At 41.2% G+C, this 22,505-nt stretch overlaps 1 protein-coding gene and 1 non-coding gene across 2 annotated transcripts in view; one reads left to right on the top strand and one right to left on the bottom strand.

The window, feature by feature from the left end:
- The window catches only part of KIF5C (kinesin family member 5C), a 170,370-nt gene that overhangs the window by 22,247 nt on the left and 125,618 nt on the right, over positions 1-22,505 (bottom strand). The window contains exons 12-19 of the mRNA XM_060257215.1: positions 18,942-19,117; positions 17,245-17,313; positions 15,351-15,557; positions 10,931-11,077; positions 5,890-6,078; positions 5,662-5,779; positions 3,817-3,893; positions 876-985 (exon numbers count right to left, since the gene is read on the bottom strand). Of these exons, the coding sequence (XP_060113198.1) occupies positions 876-985; positions 3,817-3,893; positions 5,662-5,779; positions 5,890-6,078; positions 10,931-11,077; positions 15,351-15,557; positions 17,245-17,313; positions 18,942-19,117 (1,093 nt within the window). The remainder of the gene's footprint in view (positions 1-875; positions 986-3,816; positions 3,894-5,661; positions 5,780-5,889; positions 6,079-10,930; positions 11,078-15,350; positions 15,558-17,244; positions 17,314-18,941; positions 19,118-22,505) is intronic.
- On the top strand, positions 6,712-6,783 carry TRNAP-AGG (transfer RNA proline (anticodon AGG)). Its single transcript has one exon. It is a non-coding gene; the product is annotated as a tRNA-Pro (tRNA).

Genomic DNA, 22,505 nt, shown 5'->3' with positions numbered 1-22,505 from the left:
CATGAGCCATTAAGTTATACACTACATTATTATATCCACGTGCCAATGTATTGAAGGACTACCATATGAGGAAAACAGCCAGCAAGGCTTATGTGGGAAGCAGCCTTAGAAATCGTATTTTAAGCAAGAGATTATTAACATACGTATAGATGAAGCAGTCCTCATCGTCAGCCCACGATTGCATTGATTGGGGGCTATCTGAAAGATAATGCTACTTCCAGCTTATTGTACTTGAAAGACACAGAGAGGCTGCTGAAGGACCTGTAATATCTATAGGGCCTGTCAGCTCTTAGAGGAGAAACTCTTCACTGCCAAGTGACACCACCACAGAATTACAGCAGTCATTTTCCTGAAATCACATTTTTCAGGAGGATGATTTAGGATTCTTTTTCGCTTTCTCTATATAGCACAATTCCTGATACAAATGCCATGCATTTTGTTAAAGCAGTTTTCAGTAGCAGCCATGATGCAGGCCTACCCAAAAGACATCCCTCTTTATTCTTCTAATTCCGACGATTTCCATATAGTTATTGTATATCAGATTAAAAGGACAGAAAAATACTTCTAACTATACACTTGCATGCAAGCTTTAGAAATTCAGGTTATTTCCATTTATTTCTTTTTAAAAGCCCCTTTGTCCAATTACTGTAAAGCAGAAGCACATTATGACTGTTTCAACAGTTTTCTGCCCTTTGTTTATTTAGCAACAATAGCAGAAGAATACCGGAGAGAGATGTGCAGAACATAGGCTGGTGGGTTTTAATGAGAAGCTCTGCTAATAAATCTTGATGAGACTAAGTCATCTCCTGTGTGCTGTGTGTGTGTGTTTGGAGAAAGACCAAGGGCGCCAGTAGGGAGGTAAAACAGAAACTTACTCTCTGATTTCGTCTATGAGTTTCTGTTTCTCCTCAATCTCATCACGCAGTCTTGACAGCTGCTTCTGGTGGGCTTCCCTATGACTTTCCATCTGCTGCTCCAGAGTATTCTGTTCATTAAAATGGGAAGGAAATAAATGTCAAGTATTTGTCTTTTTTGTCCGTTGCTGAGTCTAACATTTCACAAAACCATTTAAAGACGTGGCTCAGATTTGCATGATTGCTATGGATCCTTACCCACTTCTAAAACTAACCTGTGGAATTGCCTGGTATCCTGCTATTCCACTCAACAACGTCTGAAGGCTTCTTCCAGCCTAAGGAGAAAGAACCACTTTGGGCTGTTGGCACACCCTCCAGACTAAGGTGGGATATATGTCACTATCTTGTGTAGCCCCATCACCAATTAGTTCTGCAAGTAAATTGCCATGCATGCATACACTATTCTAATGCATACACTGACAAATATTAGGTATACATATAGGGCACTACAAGTGTCTGCCAGCAGCTCCTCTGTAGTGGAGGGTCTGAAGTTCAAGGAATATTCAGGGGAGGACAGTTCAAGAAAACAGACTGTTAGGGGAGGCATTTGAGGGAAATTGGGATGAGACGGCTTTGCTTGAGAGAGGAAAAAGCAAGAAGGATTTCCTTGGTAAAGTTATGGAAGTCTTTGAAAGGCAACATTGTTGCCTTCCCGATTCAGCATATAATTATAATCTAGAGGCTGTTCCTATCAAGAAACTCATAGTGGATTACAATAACCTCTTAACATATGAACATATATGAAAACATGAAGCTGCCTTATACTGAATCAGACCCTCGGTCCATCAAAGTCAGTCTTGTCTTCTCAGACTGGCAGCGGCTCTCCAGGGTCTCAAGCTGAGGTTTTTCACACCTATTTGCCTGGACCCTTTTTTTGGAGATGCCGGGGATTGAACCTGGGACCTTCTGCTTCCCAAGATGCTCTAGCCCTCTTCCTTTGCCTACAAGGGATTACAGGTACATCTTCAAGAAACTGAAGTCCATTTTATTCATGCAAGTTTCAGGATAAACTCATATGCTTAATGGATTACACAGTCCTAGATTTTCAGCCTTTCAATACCTGTTCTATTCAATATTTGTTATTGGGGTTTGTTAGCTATATTTATTGTTACTTACTTATGTAAAAGCTAAAACTATTTAATATATTGATTTATTTATCCACTATGATTAATACATATTGTACTAGGTCGTGTGGTTCCTAGGAACCAAACAGTGCTTTAGGATGCTTAGCAGACTAAAAAACTAACAGAGAGTTTTTTCGCATGTGTTATTCAGATCTCTTATGTATACACGTTGTGTCAAGTCCTCCCCACCCCTCCTTTTCTGTACACGTTTTGCTCCCTCTACTGATTGCTTTGATATGTCATCACCGTATCTCTGACTTCTTTCTGAGCCCTTCAAAAATGCTTAAAAAACAACATTCAAATACAGGCACGATAATGACAAAAAGCGCATGTGGAAAACCCCAGGAATGCTAGTTCAACAACCTGTTTAGTCTCTGCTGCAAGATGAATTGTCTCTATAGATACCAGAGTTTTGGTTTTGATACTGGATCCCAAGATCCCACAATACAGCCGGTCACAGGATAAAGATGTAAAACTTATAAATAGTGTAATAAGCATTCAGTTCTCTTTTTGGATGGGATCTAGAAGTTTTCCCAAGGCCCCAAGCAATTGCGTTGTATGACATAATGTCATGGTCATCTAATGGACAACTGCACTGTATTCATTAGCTCCATTATTTCAAATGCGTAAGTCATTTTGTGGGGAAAACACGTTCCTAGTGGCTGTGCATAACTCTTGGTGTGTAACCCTCACCACTGAAGTATTTATTCATCTTTACTGTCATTTATTTATTTATTTATTACGTTCAATTTATATCCCGCCCTCTCCGCAAGCGGACTCAGGGCGGCTCACAACATTATACAATACAATCAATCCAATAAAACATATAAAACCATAATTTACTTATTTCAATTTTAAAACCATTCTATGGCGCTGTACAATATAAGCAGTATTGAATTCTCAACTGTGATCACCAGTATTCTATATGATGTCCGGTGGCAGCCCTTTTTCAATTAAACAGCAAAAGCCTGCTTAAACAATTCGGTCTTGCAGGCCCTGCGGAACGCAGACAAATCCCGCAGGACCCTTATGGCTTCTGGAAGGGTGTTCCAAAGTTCTGGTGCTGCCACCGAAAAAGCCCTAGATCTTGTTACACATAACCTGGCTTCTTTTGGCCCAGGAGCGGACAGCAAATTTTTTTGTCCCTGATCGCAGTGCTCTCTGGGGGATCTATGGAAGTGTTACTTGAAATTTGTTTTTAAAATGTCTTTGTTGGCTGTATTCCCCCACTGACCGTGCACACCTAATAGAAAAGCTGTCAGCAAGTACTAAAAGCCTTCGTCTTGTGATGAGCAGCATGGTCATCTCACCTATTCCTTCTATCACCCTGCATACCTGTTTTATGAATACAGGTTATTGTACTTCTGTTCGTCAATTAGGGTTAGCACAAATACATCAACAATACACGAAACGATAAACATCACTTAAAAATTTTGGAAGAGCTCTTTCCCTGCCATGATGCAAACATGCACTATCTGTCTATTAGATTTCTTAACGCACACTAGCATTTTGTTGCAAAATGTTCATCAAATGTATAGAAATGTGTCACATGATAGTATAATTTGACCTTCAATGTTAAAAGGGTCAACCTAGCCACAAAATAAATACCAAACTGGATCATATTTATTTTGAGGTTAACTTGGCCTTTTTTCACACTGCCAGTGTATTTTGAGTTGAGCTTGTCTTTCCCTTTTTCGTCCATAATTTGGCCTTCAACAGACGTTTGAAAAGTGTTTTTGGTGAGAAACCAATCTCATGACTGCAGCACACGAGATTACCTTCATTTCCTCTGCATCCTGCAGCAAGGTCAAGTGTTCTTTTTCTTTATCTTTGAAGCTAACTTCATGCATTTTTTCTATTTAAAACAAAACAAAACAGTTAAGCTGACAAGTGGTTGAAGTGGTATTGTTTTAACAGAAAGCCACTCAAATCCCCAAAGACTGTCCCTTGGCAAGCAAATGATAACTTCTTCCCATACTAGGGATGCCAAGTCCAATTCAAGAAATATCTGGGGACTTTGAGGGTGGAGCCAGGAGACTTTGGGGCTGGAGCCAGGAGGCATTGGGGGCAGAGCCAGGAACAAGGGTGTGACAAGCATAATGGAACTCAAAGGGAGTTCTGGCCATCACATTTAAAGGAACAGCACACCTTTTTAAATGTCTTCCTTCCATAGGAAATAATGAAGGATAGGGGCACCTTCTTTGGGGGCTCATAGAATTGGACCCCCTGGTCCAATCGTTTTGAAACTTGGGGGGTACTTTGGGGAGAGGCACTAGATACTATACTGAAAATTTGGTGCCTCTACCTCAAAAAACAGCTCCCCCAGAGCTCCCGAAACCTCCAGATCAATTCCCCATTATATCCTATGAGAATCGATCTCCACATAAGGAATAATGAAGTGCTCAGCAGACGTTTCCCTCCCCGCCCCACCCCACCCCTTTCTGGTGACTCTGAAGTGAGGGATTGGCCACTCTACTCACGAGTTGCTGCCAACTTCTTCAAAGTACACACAGACACACCATCCCAAGAGGAAGCCTTTCAATCGGAGACTGAAGCCTCCGGAGGTGCAAAGGCACATGGTCCTCTGGGGGCGGGGCTTCCCCCCCGCTGGCCAGCTGACTGGGGGCGGGGCTTCCCCCCGCCGGCCAGCTGACTGGGGGCGGGAAGGAGCCTGGGAAAGTGGAAGAACCCCCACTAGGACCTGGGGATTGGCAAGCCTATCCCATACCCATATCTTGCCCTTGCTCTGTATGGAAGCAAAACCTAAAGGAATTGCCTTCCCAGCACAGCAGCTGCTGTTTCTTTATGACAATTCCTAGTTAAGCTAAGCTTTAAGCTATGCTTTTCGAGAAATGCCTTTTAGAAAGCAAAAAGCGGGGTAACCCTGTCGAGCACCATCTGTGCTACTAAACAATTCTGCTTCCTTCTGCTTTCATTCTTATGCCAACCACTGCTAATTTAGAATGCAGCGATCCTCTGGGCCAATTCCCATGAGAAAAGCAGAATGTCAAGATCATCAGAGGCTTTATGTAGGATTCACCACGTGATGAAGTAGTCATGCAACTTTGGGCGCCTCAGTCAGCTTGCAATTCAACTGACATTTACGTAGCAGCACAAAGCTGATTGAGGTGGCCGTGAATCATGATAGGCTGAGCCTGTACGCATTGCCATATAATGCTGAGTCAGAGGACGCATAACATTTGTACAATGTATTCACGTTAACTGTGAAGAATTGGCAGGTTATTTATTACAAATGCTCACCCGACTGGCCTATGAAACATTAACTAGTTCAACGGTCTTCTTTTCAGTGACCGCAAAGAAAATGCCACATCAAAATTCCACATCCACTGGAAAACTGCGCAAGAACGGTTTCTATCAAGAAATGGGCAAAACTGGGAAACCTAAAATATGAATATGCAAAACTGCCTTTCAGATCCAATCCACTGTTCTAGTTCAATGTTGTCAATGCTGGCAGAAGCAGTTCTCCATGATCTCTGGAAGAGAAAGGTCTTTCCCAACCCATCATACAAGATGGTCTATATAAAGATAGCAGGGACAGAATGTGGGACCAGGGATGAATGTGGGACCATCTGCAAGTGTTCTGCCACTAAGAGCGCTCCTACCTTGAGCACGCAATTTGGCCAGCTCTTCATTTAGTGAATCCTGTGATTCTTCCAACTGTCTTCGTTTCTGCTCCATGTTCTGCATGTAGTCTGTGAGAGACTTGATTTTGGCTTCATGCTTTAAAAGAAAACAAACATGACAAGCAGAACATTTTATATGCACCGCAAAGAAAGCAAGGAGGGGGGCGGGAATTAATTGGATAGATAAAAGTGCAGAACTCCAATCACCTGTGAGATGAGGAGCTGGCAAGCAGCAAGTTCCCTTTCACTGGCATTCATCTTCCTATTGCAGTCTATCTGAGCGCTCTCTAACTGCTTGCTGCGGTTCACCAGAGATTTCACCTCCGACTTCATCTTGCTGATGTAGAGTCGAGCCATGGTGAACTCCTCCTCAATCACACCATTCACATCTGCTAACTGAACAATGAAAAATAGTTGTCCAATAAAAGGTCACCTGGAAATTACCTTTGTTGCCATTCTGCTAGAGGCATAGAAATACGTTTGTGTTTGCCTCAGAGATTGAATGAAAAAGAATCTTGGATTCAAATTTGGATTTTTAACAATACGGATAAAGCAAGGGAGAGCAAGAAACCCAGACTAGGGCAATCTAAACTAGTCTCCAGGAAACATCACATGAAAATATAGAGCCACCAAAGACTGCAGTAGCGTATCCTGAGGAACTCTAATGAAGCGACAATATTTTAATAAATACTCCATTCCCTCTAGCTACTGCTTTTCAGGCCCACTTGTACAATGGTATAGTCACTATATACCATTGGGGAGGGACGGTGGCTCAGTCGTAGAGCATCTGCTTGGGAAGCAGAAGGTCCCAGGTTCAATCCCTGGCATCTCCAAAAAAGGGTCCAGGCAAATAGGTGTGAATAACCTCAGCTTGAGACCCTGGAGAGCCATGAATGGGGCTGTGGCTCAGTGGTAGAGCATCTGCTTGGGAAGCAGAAGGTCCCAGGTTCAATCCCCGGCATCTCCAAAAAAGGGTCCAGGCAAATAGGTGTGAAAAACCTCAGCTTGAGACCCTGGAGAGCCATGAATGGGGCTGTGGCTCAGTGGTAGAGCATCTGCTTAGGAAGCAGAAGGTCCCAGGTTCAATCCCTGGCATCTCCAACTAAAAGGGTCCAGGCAAATAGGTGTGAAAATCCTCAGCTTGAGACCCTGGAGAGCCGCTGCCAGTCTGAGTAGACAATACTGACTTTGATGGACCGAGGGTCTGATTCAGTATAAGGCAGCTTCATATGTTAGGGGAGGGATGGTGGCTCAGTGGCAGAGCATCTGCTTGGTAAGCAGAAGGTCCCAGGTTCAATCCCCAGCATCTCCAACTAAAAAGGGTCCAGGCAAATAGATGTGAAAAACCTCAGCTTGAGACCCTGGAGAGCTGCTGCCAGTCTGAGAAGACAATACTGACTTTGATGGACCGAGGGTGAGTCAGTATAAGGCAGCTTCATAGGTTCATGTATGTTCATATGTTCACTGCATGTTATAGGGAGGGATCAGATGGGCATGCTGCAGCAGCAGAATCTTGCATCTGGAAAAGCCATTTGAGTTTGCACCGCTCTGCTGTGATAAGACAGTGGGTGCTCTGCTGGCATCAAAATGACACAGGCCCATGGTCGGCCATTCACGTGCCACAACCAGGTACCCACAGGAAATGGGTCTGTTTTTTTAAAAAAGTCCCACTGTGGATGAGTGCTCCTCAGAGTGGAGTTGGAAGGAAAAAAGGAAGTGCTGGAAATGGAGTGATCAGACCGCTCACGCATTTCCATGGTGCACCGGGGCAATCAGACAACCCACCGCGGAAGCGCTTCCCCAGGAAACCACTGGAAATTTCCCAGCGGCTATTTAATCTGTCTAGGAGTCATCACAGCACGTGGTAAGGACAAGTAGAGCACGGGGGCCAGATATGTGCATGTGATTGCACCCATTTAATCTGGGGGAGGACGGCTATGTTGGACCAAAACGCTCATGTGATTGCACCCATAGTTTGTCTGCATGAGTCTAGACTAGTGTAGATTAATTCAAGGCTTTTCTTGTTAGCAAAATGCAGCTGTACCTTAACATGTTTGCTATGTGTTGTACTGCTTGTGCTGAAATCTACTCAATTTCAGTATACATCACCAACCACAACACATGCATAAGATGTCCAGTAATCAGAGAAAGCCAAGATACCATTGCTTTAACTTTCAAGTATGGCTGTAGGGTATCTCATAGTATTAGTATATTCAATGTGCAACAACAGCTAATGAATGATCCAATAATACCAGAAACCTACAAGAAAACTACAAAATGTTTCTTGGTGGCCAGATTAAATTTTCTTAGTCTTTGCTGGTTATCTGTTTAAACTATTTTTTAAAGATTCAGATATTATTGTGAATAATATTTATTATTTAATATTTATTATGAAGTTAAGTAAAGAAGAAAACCTTAAAGAGCACTTGACTATTACAGCAGCCATTCCCACACTTTTACCAAATTGTCACGTAAACAAAACAGATCATTATGTAACATGAGAATAAACCTTAATGACTCTAGGAAGAGTGCGTGATACGATGCAGAATGTGTAGTATGTGCTTAACTTTTTACAATAATACTGTAACCAACGGTTCAGGAAAAAGCCCTTTTCCTCTTCATTCAAATTGTGACAATCTTCTCATCTTTTCCTGTGTAAATGGCTTAGGTCGCTGTTATAAAAGAGGCCATGAATTCAGGGGCAGTACTTATACTACATCTGTGCCATCCTGAGAGCCAGTTTGGTGTAGTGGTTAAGTGTGAGGACTCTTATCTGGGAGAACCGGGTTTGATTCCCCACTCCTCCACTTGCACCTGCTGGAATGGCCTTGGGTCAGCCATAACTCTGGCAGATGTTGTCCTTGAAAGGGCAGCTGCTGTGAGAGCCCTCTCCAGCCCCACCCACCTCACAGGGTGTCTGTTGTGGGGGAGGAAGGGAAAGGAGATTGTGAGCCGCTTTGAGACTCTTCGGAGTGGAGGGGGGGGATATAAATCCAATATCTTCTTCTTCTTCTTCTTCATCCTATGAAGAGGTACGCTGTTCTAAGCTTACTGACTTCAACAGAATTAGGAGGATGTAGCTCTGCTTAAAGAAGTACAGCAAGGGAAATGGAAACACAGAAGCACAGTAGTAGCTCCACACAGTGATACGGTATCTGAAAGCCACTCAACACACAGATTACTCAATCATGTGCACTCTCTCCCACCACTGCGACAGAAATAGAGTCTCTCCACATGGTCTATGATTCATGCAGCATGCAACGTTCAGCTCCTGAGCATATATAAGAGTTTCCAGCAGCTTCCCACATGGCAGATGTGATAGGAGAATCTTCAAGTAATTAGAATGACATTATAGTTTAGATAATGTTTTTGCAGCTACTGATGTACGTATCACACTGAGAAAGATTTTCTCAGTTATACATAAAAGCCCAACCATGGTGGCAATTCTGAGGATTCCACTGGCTGATTCTGCTCTCCACCAGCCGCTGCCGGCCTCATCAGGCAAGAACCCCAGCAGAAGGCCATTGACCTTCAAGGGAGACAGTTCTCTGCTGACAGGAGTTTACTTCAGAACTGCCTCAACGACAGCACAGAAGGTGTTCAGGTCTGTCTCAGGGAGAAAGCAGTGAGAGCTCAGGTCTGGCTGCCAAAGAGAACAGACAGAGTGATGGGAAGCTCAACTCAGTAGTGTGGCAGAGTAGTTTAACTCTACTTCTGGGAGACAAAAGAGTGCTCAGAGACTGTTAGGCCAGTCTCTGATAATGAGCAAATCTTGTACCGTTTAGTCTGGCTCTGGTGTGAGTAGAATCCTATCTGTGTGAAAAGATCCAACTTAGTGGTTAGTCAGTAAAAGCCTCTTTATGCCTGAAAGCATCAAAGAACATTCAAACTACTCTCTGAAGCCACAGCTAGCTTAAATTAATGTGCCTCAGCTAGGTTTCTCCTTTGTCTGCATGGATACCTGTGCTGCTTATCTGTTTTTTGCAACCAATAAATAAATACCGCATGTTGTTAATATACCATTCCTGCCTCTGATTCCCCATATTCTATTTGTTCACCACAAATAGTGGTTAAAACTGAACAATACTTAACATCTTCCAATCACAATGAGTCTTAACACGCTACAGAAAAGTTTTAAAGATTTAGCTCTTTGCTTCTGTTTGCACTTGTACCAGGATTTTAGAAACTATGAATTAAACCCGAGTCCAAAGGGGCTTGAGGCATGTTTTTATCCCCCGTTTTACAAGCTGCTTTTAAAATAGTAAAGCACTTTCAAAATCAGTTGGTGATAAACATCAGCTATTCCAAGCCAAAAGGGCCACTGGGCAAGTGCAAGCCTCTTCCAGCAAATCTACACTGCAACCCAATGCAGAGTCACTTCAGCCTAAGTCCACTGAAGTCAAAAGGCTTAAACTGAAGTAATTCTGCATAGGACTGCATGATTAAGCAGCTCTTTGGATTCTGGTTGCTGATGAATGAGCAAATGGTAGCTGAGAATTAGAATCTTCTCTCAAATGCTGCATTGGAGAGCCAGTTTGGTGTAGTGGTTAAGTGTGCGGACTCTTATCTGGGAGAACCGGGTTTGATTCCCTACTCCTCCACTTGCACCTGCTGGAATGGCCTTGGGTCAGCCATAGCTCTGGCAGAGGTTGTCCTTGAAAGGGCAGCTGCTGTGAGAGCCCTCTCCAGCCCCACCCACCTCACAGGGCGGCTGTTGTGGGGAGGAAGGGAGAGGAGATTGTGAGCCGCTCTGAGACTCTTCGGAGTGGAGGGCGGGATATAAATCCAATATCTTCTTCTTCTTCTTCTACTTGTAACCTATGAAACTCCGCACTTGTTTTCCCAGGACATAACTATGGCTGTTACAAAGGAGTGACAGATACTCTTTTTATACAGTCCAGTGTCTATGATATCCACACACTCCATCTAGCATCAAGATTGCTGCTTCCCTGACCTGGATAGCCCAAGTAAGACCAATCTCATCAAATCTCAGAAGCTAAGCAGGACCGACCCTGGCAAGTATTTGGATGGGAGACCAGGACCGGGAGGCAGAGGCAGGCTGTATCAAGCCACTTCTCTGAGCATCCTCCATGCTCCATTAGGGGTCACCGGAAGTCACCATGACTTCCAGTCATGCATGCAAGTGCGCGTACACACACACACACACACACACACACTAGCTCATTTGCACTATCATCATCCAGAAATGAAGCACTGTTCTTTTAACCCCTCCTACTATTCAACTTACTGTTTTAACATCATTGGTACCAATGATTCCTCCAATCTCTCCAAGGTCCTTGAGGAGTAAATTCAGGATCTCAGTAGCTCTCTTTTTCTGATGGTTATTGAGCTCTTGCAATTGACTCAACTCTCTCTGGGTAGACATCAGCGCAGACTGCGAAACAATTTATGCACAGTGTTATAAGCTGACCCATTTACCCTAAACACACTGAATAACGAGAGAGCTGCTTTTGCACTTTGTGGAATCTGCGATTACACCCATTTGATGGTGACATGTCTTGTGTTCAGCATGCAAAGTGCAAAAGGTTTGCTTCTTCCCAAGTCCTAAATATATAATCCAAAGTCCTTTGAAAAAAACCACAGTAATTCAAGTTTCCTAAACTATATTTGAAACATTTTAGCCTCTTACTGCCAAGTTAATTTTTCCCTGTGAAAAAGTAGAGTTGTCACCCATTACTTCGATATTCTTGTGCAGCATCAGCCTAGGATTCCCGGGGACAAGGGGTAGCCACAGTCTGTTGAGTCTCTGTAGCACTCCCAAGATGTTTTATTAGTCACAGCCCCAATTCTGAGTGTATGTACCTGGTGCTAGGTACTTGAAAAGAACAGGGATTCTATTGGTGTACTGTCCACCTGGCTGCCCAACGGTCTCCCTGCCTGAGCTGACAAGAGGCGATCTTAGTGTTGACAATCTCAACATTCTTGTCCTCGGGGACTTCACTGTTCATGGAGCAGCTCAGGACTTCATGGCCACAATGAAAACCACTAAGGGCCTGCCAGGCTGGCAGAGTCAATATGGGTGCCATCCAGTGATGATATACTTGCACGCCACAATGACAGCCCAAAATCAAAAATCTGTATACAACTTCCCCTCTTCCCAGTGTTCAGATATGAAAAGTTTCTGGTACATATATTACTAAAGATAAATCTGAAGGAAGTGGGGTAAACTGAAGGAAGTGGGGTCGACTGAGGGGTGACATGATAGAGGTTTACAAGATAATGCATGGGATGGAGAAAGTAGAGAAAGAAGTACTTTTCTCCCTTTCTCACAATACGAGAACTCGTGGGCATTCGATGAAATTGCTGAGCAGACAGGTTAAAACGGATAAAAGGAAGTACTTCTTCACCCAAAGGGTGATTAACATGTGGAATTCACTGCCACAGGAGGTGGTGGCGGCCACAAGCATGGCCACCTTCAAGAGGGGATTAGATAAATATATATATATATATATATATATATATATATATATATATATATATATATATATATATATATATATATATATATATATATATATATATATATATATATATATATATATATATTTGGCCGCTGTGTGACACAGAATGTTGGACTGGATGGGCCATTGGCCTGATCTAACATGGCTTCTCTTATGTTCTTAAACGAAAGTTATTTGGTGCCCACTTTAGTCTTAGCTAAGGCTAGATGGTAACTGAAGCTTGAAGAAAACAAAGTCTTGCAGAATTCTATGAATCAAAACTACGAGGATCCTTTTTAAAAACCACAGACACGCAAGGAGATTTGAACAACTGATTGTACCATAGCAATAAAATGTGGTGTGCAGCTGCATGCAAATAATCTTATGTTCACAACAGTGCCATGAAAACATGCATTTAAAACAGCATCCCCCAATGATAACCAACCTAAAAAAAACAAAAACAAAACATATGCTAGCTACTATCAGCTTTCCCTGATTTTGTTTTCACTGAAAGAATATTAAACTGTAACAAAAACCTCCCTTCCCCCCCCCCCTTCCTTTCTTCTTGCAATCTTGTTCCTGCCAATGCTCTTCCAATTAAATTTTCACAAAGAAACTGCTTCCCGGTGACTGGTAAGCAGGAGAATGTAATTTATGTAATGTGGCCTTCTACTACCTGTCATGGCAGAACCGATTTCAATGAAAAGAAATGTAAAAATTGATGTAACGTTCCAGGTTTCAGCGCTATGACTGCAGGGTAAATGTCAAATGAAATGCTAACTTCTATAATACAATCCTGGAAATCATTTTGCAGTTCCTCTGTATCGGGCTGGCTGAATATTAGCTTAGTAAAGAGAGAGCTCCTTGGGTCATATTCTGATGGCAGTAAAGGTCTAAAGATAGGACTGTATCAGAAACTAATCTGCCTGTCTATTCTGAGCACAAACAGAAGAACATAATCTCTAAGCAGCTAGCCACATTACCAATATTTACACAAAATATAAATGTGCCACTCAGGAAATGATAGTTGATGCTATTAAAGGTATTAGTGAGCTGAAGCAGAAATGCATTATGAGTTCTACTATCTAAAATCTTTGAAATTTCCCCAACACGTTGATGATTCACATTTATACAGTGCAGCTTTCCAATTCACTATTAAGCAGCTTGAAGTTCAGAGTATCTTCAAGACAGACACACAACCAAACACTGGCATATGAAAACACGTGCATGTTACACACACTTCTTAAGGTCTAAAGCAGCAGTCTTTCTCAAAGAAAACAGGTATGGGTAGCAGAAGATCCCTTGTAGCTGTTGTTCCAAAACTCTGAAAAAGCTCTCTGTTGACACACCAGAGATTCTCTTATTTGTTTGGAAAAGGTGTAAGGCTGGTTTTTTTCAATCATTATTTCAAATATACAAAATGCTGTGATATGGGTGTCTTCATCAATTTAAAATTGTCATTGCTGTTTTTACAAATAGACCAGAGCTGATCTGGAGTCACTGTCTTACTGCTTTTTACAGTTATTATTTTTTGCACTGTAAACCTCCTTGAACAAACTGGATGTGACAGGATGTAAAAATCTAATACAATGATCCAGTCTCCAGGAAAACAATATGATGACTAAAAGCTTTATTGGAAATCAATGCCACAGATTTCAAATTGTCAGTCATTTTAGGACTATTGTCATTCTCCAGACAGGGAACAGTTTTAAGCAACTATGACGTAAGCACTAAATCTGAAATCAATCAACTTATTTGCAGGACTAGCCGGATGGGAAATTATTGCCAGGTGCTAAAGAAATGATATAGCAGCTTAAGAAGGGCAGAGATTATGTGCAAGACTGAAACTATTTATGTGGACCCCAAAAACATGGATAGCTTGTAAATTAGGAAGCTCTAACCACCAGGCTTCTTTCCTAGCATGATGCGGCAACAATCCCAGAAACACGGGCTAATAGATTCTTTGAATATACTTCGAAAGCTGAAAGTCTATCACACTTACCTAGGAACAGCCTCCACTGAATTTGGGAGGATCTGATGTTGAGTACAGATGCATATGGAACAAGCAGTAAAGGTAACAGTTGAACAGTTAACTTAAGAGTCTTATGGAACATCTAGTGGGCCACGAACTGGGAGACCCAACGCTCAACTGAGGTGATTGCTCTTGAGCATCTCTCTCCTGTGCTGGAGATCATGTAGTCCCCAGGTCACAGTGGAACAAGAGCTCATGAAATGGAAGGGAAGACAACTGGAGTGATGGTGAAGGAAAACTTATGTTTGGTCAGACTTGGCCTAAGTTAGAATGCATTTGAAAGCCTATGCTGCTACTACTCTGCTACCATCACATCTACACAAAGTCATCCAATGATGGTTTTTAGCGTACTAAGAGGTTTTTTACAAGGTGGCCATCAGAGCAGATAGGAGAACCCCTTTTAGCTCATCATGACCAATTTGCTACGCATTCCATGGACAAAACTACTTGTATCCAGTCCAACTTGGACTGTGCATTAACAACAGTTGCAGTGAATGTCCCTGAGGCTTCCACGTTACTGTGGATACTTTTCATTAAATCGACCTGAAGACAAGAATACAATACTTGGAGAGGAAAGATCTATTTATTCATTTATTAAAACATTTATATCCCACCTTTTTTCAATGAAAACCAAAAAATAAATTAGCAAATCCCAAATCTCTCCCCCCTTAAAGATACCTGCTGTTCAAAGCCCTGAGAAATAGGCAGGCCTTTCACTGATATCAGAAGATCTCAAAGGAGGAGCTTGTAATGGTGTATAAAGATATATGGAAGGAGACCACTTGTCCATTAGACCTGTGCCCATCATGGCTAGTGAAATGGGCCAGGGAAGGTTTGAGAAGTTGAATGATGCTGATTCATTCAGTGCTAAAAAAAGGCAATGATTAGACTCCTCTGAGGAAACCATCATTAGATAGCACAGATCTAAACAAATTATAGGATGGTATCTAACTTCCCTTTTAAAGGGGAAGTCCTCAGAAAAGGTTGTAGTGAAGCAACTCCAGGCATCCCCATAAAAGTGCCTACATCATTTTCAATCTGGATTCAGATTTACGGAAGAGAAACTGCCTAAGTTGCTGCGATTTATGCTGGTAAACCAATTAATTATACAATAAATAAATATGCATGTGCGCCCACACAAAGAAGCACACAGGAACATAGAGGATTGTTCCTACTGTTTTCTGTTGAAGTTCGTCAGCTAGCTGTTCATTAGCTCTCAGTTTGTCCTCCACTTCTTGTGATTTCTGGTCATAATTAACAGCTAATTCCTCCAGTGCCTGAAGAACTTCTTTCACTTCCTCTTTCGCAGCCTCGTTTTCAGTCTGAAGTCGAGTCAGCTCCTCCTGGATCTTCTCGTAATCTCTCCTAGTAGAGGCCAAGAGCTATAAAAAGATAAAGATTTTCAGGTTTTATAACATCTAAGGTCTAGAGGAAACAATTGAAAGAAATCAAAAAGATATCAGGAGGCTACAAAGACAAAACTAAATATAATATCAGAAGTAAGTACAGCGTCTGAAGAAGCCTTCAGTGAAACACTCCCATGACAGCTAAAGGTGATAACGCATAGGCCCATATAAGTGCTCTTTAAAATCACCTTCTTCTGACAACCAGCATAAGGAATCTTTATATACAAGATCATGACAACCCGAATTAAAGGCTCAGAAAGGAATTCTAGCTGCTATTTGGAGGCAGGTGGGGAACACTTATGAGTGAGAGAGCAAGCTCTGGCCATGAGAAATATACAGTACATTCACCTAATATAAAAATGTCTGTTTTTTCTCCTTAATTGTGAAGGATGCAGCTGTATATCAAACACACCAGAAGATTTTGAAAAAAAGCCATATTACGCTTATTTCTTAAATTACATGTAAAACTAAACTGTCAGCTACTTCTAATAAAAGAACCATCTGATGAGGAAAGCCATCAAAATTACAAAGTATCGTTGACCGCTGGCTAATCAACATAAATGCAATAAAAACTTGATTATCTTTTGTACAGTGGCTAAAGATAAAGGTATTTCATTCATCAGAAACCTCTTACTGCTATTAATGTTATCTGAACTATAAGAGCACTTTGCCTGACGTTTTCAAATACTGTCATTCTGTTAAAAGACATACTTCCTTCAAACACGCGAAGTCCAAAATATGTTTGTTTGTAAAAGGGAGTAATCTGCAATCAGCTGCAATTAACACAACAGATTAAAATACAAGCAACCAATGTGAATCTATTATTGACCTTACACTTAGCAGACAGAATTTTAGCTTATGTCCTTTAAAATTAAAGCATGGTGAAGAATTCAGATTCAACGTATAGTCTACGTCATCCCAGCAAGCATTTTTGTGACAAACTGAATCAGCATAAAGAATATTAGTACAGCACATTCCTGCTCTGAACAGTTATGTTAACAGTAAATCTTCTGGCTTAATCAGCCAGAAATAAGTGTTCTGGCTAATTAAGGATAAACCCTAATTAAGGCAGACACCCCACTGTCCAAATACCAGTGAGCTAATCACAAACAGTTGCAGAGAATGGGTGAATCGTTTTCTGCATTAGACAAGATGGTAAACTGGAATAAGACTTGAGAGAGTTTCAAGTACATGCTTTGCATGCAGAAGGTTTCCAGTTCCATCCCCAGCACCTCTGGTTGAAGAATACAGGTTGGGAAAAATCTGTCTCTATCCTGAGATCCTGGAGAACTGCTACCAGCCAAAGAAACAATACAGAGTTACATGGACCAATGGCATAAGGCAGCTTCCCATGTCCCTCAAGGGACCAGGTCTGGTTGAAGGGCCTCCATTCCTGACCCTTATTTGAAAGGAAGTAGGACTGAATTAATATTGATACCATTAAATCAACAGATCATATGTTTGGGGTCCTCTAGGCTTAGGCTTCCAAGTCATGAGAGAAGATGCACTGAAGCAATGCTGAATTCTTTGGGGAGAGCAGTTTGTTTTGCCAACTAAACTGGGGTTATTAGAAAGCAATATCATTCGCTTTAAAAGGAGCAGGAAGTGAGGCAAGGAATGCCTGCTTCATAAAGAATAAAACTATTTCTTTGGATTCGTTTACCTCATCTTGATCCAACATTTGTTGCTTTAGTTTCTCAGCCAACTGACTCTGTTGGTTAATTTCATCATCCTGCAACAGATAAAATGCTATTTATTTCTTGCTTTTTTCTACAGCTTTCATGCAGTGACACAGTAACAACATGAAATCTGTCATATCTAATTTAAAATGCTTTAGAAAATAAGGAACGTGCAGAGCATGAAGTCTTGTATCGTAAATAAAAAAACCCTCACAAACACAAAACCAATCTCATTTTTAGAAAGTAAAAATGCACTTCAAAGCATAAAATTATAACTGGATTCAACCTGCTTTCATTAAACAAACTGGATTATGATGCCAGTAAAAGTGCTTGAAATGAGAACTACTTCTAGTAAAAGCTTCAATCTACTTTCTTTCAACCCCTCCTCAACCCAACATTTATTCAGACATCAATATGGTGGATTACAGCTGAACTACACAATTTTATTCACTTTCTGCAAGTGAAACTCAAGGATGCTGTAAAACTTGCCACTTTTTTTTCAGTGATCACAAATGATGTCATTGCCCTATCTTTTGTGTTAAATTACCTTTGGCTTTCATTTTATTTTATTTACTTAAAATATCTCTATCCCACCTCCAAGGCAGCTCTCTTCTGAGCATCTTTCCCTCCTAGGTAGAAGGGAATTAATTTATGAGCACGCACAATATATACTAAATCTCTTTTTAATTTTTTAATCACTTCAAGTCCCATTACATTGCTCAAGGATGATTTAAGAGTTATGGGGAAATGGAGAAATAAAAAGGAAAATGATCAATTGCCTCTGTCTGTTCACCAAAAAAAAAAAAGCAGGGATGCAGCCCTCACATCACTCTCAACACCAAAGTCTCCCATGTTTGTGAAATGAGACTTTTCAATACGCAGGCACAGTTTCACTCAAGTGGCAAGCCTCTGCCTTGATTCTACCACTCTGCAGGTTCTACATGAAAAGAAAACATGGCTACATGTAGAAAACTAACATGCCAAGGACAAGGTCAGGCTACAACTTTTGCCCATGAAATTTCATTTTCTGCACTTAGGGCGTACATCTGATATGGTATAAACCAGAACCCCAAAGAAGCTGGAATTCTCTAAACGTAGCTTCAAGTTGTGTAATTAATTTCTTATGGCAAGGCTAATCTGAAGCCATCTTTTCAGGGCATATTGTAAATGAAGGGCAGGGGGGAGACTATGAAAACAAAAGCTTGTTTCGTCCACTTCAGTTTTTTCTCTATTTCTTCATTCAACAATAAGTTTATCTGATGTTGGATATTTTTGACTTTCATTCTTACTTCCTTTGTGCCTTTCACGTTTAATATTTTCTCCTATTTACTTAGTTTTTCTATCAGTTGATTGTAAATTTCTGTTCTTTCTCTCTTCCTTCTTGAGGAGTATCTTATCGCAATACCTCTAAAAACAAAAGCTTATATTAAGCTACTACTTCCTGTTTTATCCTTGAAGTTAGCAATAGTTTGATTCTCCATAAAAACATGCTTGACTGGGGCTAATGCATTAATTGTTCAGGACTGGGGGGGGGGGGGAGAAGAGGGCACTAGTAAATGTTTTTGAATATTGAATAAGAAGATTTGTACAGCTGAGACATGTGATGACTTTGCTGATAACAGAAACACTGTTTGCAGAAGTAATGTCCCCAGTGAAGAATAAATGTTAAGTAATTTCCAACCTTATCATCCAGCTGTCTGTAGAGACTAGTAATCTCGTCCTCATATTTTCGTTTCTCTTCAACTGAGATGCTGGCAACAACTGGCACAATATTATCAATGATGGGGGTGTTGTCACATGGCTCCAGGTTCTTTTGGTCTTTAGCATTAATCTGTTCATCCTCAGGAACGGCTTCTCCTGCAGACAGAATATTTCTCAATACAAATCAGTGATAAAGAAGCAGTTCCTAAAAGCCAGACTAAATCTTCATTGGCGCTTTAAAGCATCTGATCTATGAGTTCCAGCGGAAGATTTCTGTGCAAGTGGATGCATACTTGAAAAGACTATACTTGGCAGCTTATACTAAATTAAACTTACTCTATCTCAAGTTGCACTTCTACTAGTGTTAAGACTAGTGTTAAGACATGTGGAAGTAATTACTAGTCCCTATTGAAGCATATAAGGCTGTCTGTTCTAAGCAAATGGAACTGCGGAATGAGGCCACACTTCAGTTCACACAGCACTGGATCCAACCCCATGTTTCCCTTCTTTTCAGACAACTACACTCAGTGGCCTCTCAGAACTATCAGAAACCAGAGGTGACCATTTTGTCCAAAGAATCACAGCTATTTCACCAGAACAATAGAAATCAGATAATCCAGCGAGGAAGGAAAAGGCAAATTAAGTATGTGCAGTTCCTAAAAGCAGGACTAAAAATGGTAATCGGAACGCAGAAGGTTCAGTCTGTCCTCTGTGTTTCAGACCAGATATCCCTCAAAGCATCTATATCTTCTGTTCAGTAAGAGGTATACAGAGACAACTACAAATGCAAAGCAGGATCTTTAAAACTTGAATATGCCCATTAATAGGCCTTTGAAATGTGTTATGAATTTTCCTCACCTGACCTAAATCTCCTTCGTGAAACCAACAAATAATCCCTAATTTAGTTGGATAGAGATCAGCCATCACATATTTATCTAAAAACCTGATATTCTGCCTTTCTTCTTTAAAAAATCCAAGGTCATGAACAATGAATATGAACACAACCTGCCAGTCATGGTCTTTATTAGGAGTGTGCAAAAAATGATTTATTTATTTTTTTGTTCTATTGGCACCCCCCCCCCCAAAAAAAAAAAAAAAGAAATTGGTATTTCCAAAAAATCCTGGATCCCAATGCCAATATGGTAATTGGATCCAGGATGTTTTGGAAATCCTGAATTTTTGGGTGTCCAATAGATCCGAAAAGAAAAATACTGATTTTCTTAAAAAGGCCAGCCCAACCCTATGTGGCTGGCTTCGCTTCTTCTGTAGCACAGTTTAAACAGCACTGCAGGAGAAGCTGACCTCAGGATCTGCATGCAGTGGGGAGGTCTCTCCCCGCTACACACAGACCTGGCTGGAAGGGCTTCTTCTGAAGTAGTTTAAACTGTGCCGCAGGAGAAACTGGCCCCCCAATCTGCATGCAGTGGGGAGGTAAGAGAAGATCAGCTGGGGTGGCAGCAGCTGACGACCTTTCTACTGCTTTGACTGGGGCTGGCTCCTCTTGCAGTTCAGGAAACAAGCTGCAAGGGGATCCAGCCCCAGCAAAGGCAGCATGGACTTCTCAGCTCCCACCGCCCCAGCTGTTCCCAAAGAACAGCAAAAAAAAAAAATGGCTCTATTCAGGCTCAGCTATACTGGTAGCTGATCAGATTCTCTGATCTGTATTTGATTTAAATAGGAACTGGAAAATACCAGTACCATCTTGCTAAAGGTATTTTGGGGGTATTTTTCCAGCTCACTTTATGCCCAATGTGGTCTTTACAGCTTATTCAGATTTAGACCTTCAGCAAGATTGCAGCTGCTCTCGGTATAGTTCTGATCCTAGAATGGCCTGCCCAAGCAGCTTCATAGAACGCCTCTTGAGGGTTTCTTTTTTCTTTCTTTCTTTTTCGTAAGGCTTAAGGCTATCCTTTCAGAACGGAATATGAAAGTGGATGTCTAATAGGAAGGCAATATAGGTTATTAATAGAATGACTGGTATCCTCATTTTTTGTAGTGATCCATATCATTTCTTTATTATATTCAATTTATATCTTACCCTCCCTGCAAGCGGGCTCAGGGTGGATTACAGGTCTTTTAGCATTTAGCATTAATTTGTCTTTTTAGCATTGCTGCTATCGCTAAAACTGGTGTTAATTTACTTCTGTATTACGCATGGCATTTGAAGCACACTGAGATACAACACACAATAGTGATTTTTACAAGAATACAACAATATAAAATGTCAACAGCAAAGAGAAACATGAATCGGCAAGACAGAAGTACATATTAATAGCATCAAAATAAATCCAAATTTTGCAGCACTCATAAAAAGATTATTTCACATAACAGTCAAGGGGATCTGAAGGGTACCTTCCTTGGTTGGCACAAAAGGTGCTATGAAACCCTCAACAGCTAAAGTGAAAGGGTCCCCCGCCCCCCCCCCCCCTCTCTCTCACACACACACACACACACACACACTGCCACTAGCTCCAGGATTAGGATAAAAACACAGCTCTCACTCTTCTTGTTCATTCAGTACCTTGGACAGCAGTCTATTTGTACTCGCTCAGAGAGGAGGAAGCAAACAGACCTCAGGCAGAAAGTCTACCCCTTTTTCCTTGAGGCAACTGTACTGAAACGTTTCTGCAGCATATACAAAGACTGTTGGTAGAAAAGGGCAGCAACAACTTACTACAAGTAAAAAACCAAAGATGTGTATTTGGAGACAAAGAGAGAAAGGAGTAGGGTATTAGAATAAGTACGGCTCTAATTAGGAAGGTTAAAAGCTCACATAAAATCCAGAGCTGAAAAAAGGAATAAAACCATTAAGAGCTAGCAAGATGCATTCTCTATCAATCTAAAAATACGTTATACTGGTGGTTCCCAGTAGAACCAATCTTCCTCTGTGCTCTGTCAGAACAGCACAGGAGTAATGAACAAAACACAGGACAAAACCCAACATCTGGATCTTCTTTTCATAGATTATTAAAAATCTGGAGCCCATCCCTTTGGCTTAATTCCCTGTGGGAAACCGGGATTGTATTCCTTCACATGATAAAGTGGGGGATTCATGGTTATAATAATAATAATAATAATAATATAATAAATTTTATTTATATCCCGCCCTCCCCGCCTAGGCGGCTCAGGGCGGCTAACAACAATTCAACATTAACATAAATAGATAAAACATTGAATTTAACAATTAAAGTTAAACATATAAAAACCAGTTAGTTAAGTTAAAATACATAGTTTAAGTTACATTATATATATCTGGCAGCAATAAAACTGTTCTGGCGCTGGTTCTGCCAGTTTAGATAATATTATAGATGGCGGTTATATTAAAAAAAAAACTGGGAGCAAGGATTTCTATCAGTGGACTGTGATCTCACCTTCCCCATCCCGCTGCAGCAGTGTTCCCTCTAAGCTGCAGAGTCTTGTGAGCAAAAATTCTACTTTGTGAGCTACTGGCATTGAAGTTGTGAGCTGCTGCATAAATTATTTTGCTCTGGGGCCATTTTTCCTGAGCTAAGACAAAAAGGTGTGAGCTGGAGGCTAAAAAATC

This window comes from Heteronotia binoei, chromosome 16 (genome assembly GCF_032191835.1).
Source record: "Heteronotia binoei isolate CCM8104 ecotype False Entrance Well chromosome 16, APGP_CSIRO_Hbin_v1, whole genome shotgun sequence".
Classification (NCBI taxonomy): domain Eukaryota; kingdom Metazoa; phylum Chordata; class Lepidosauria; order Squamata; family Gekkonidae; genus Heteronotia; species Heteronotia binoei.
Note: the sequence above shows the minus strand (reverse complement) of the source record. Positions and strands in the feature narration are given on the sequence as shown.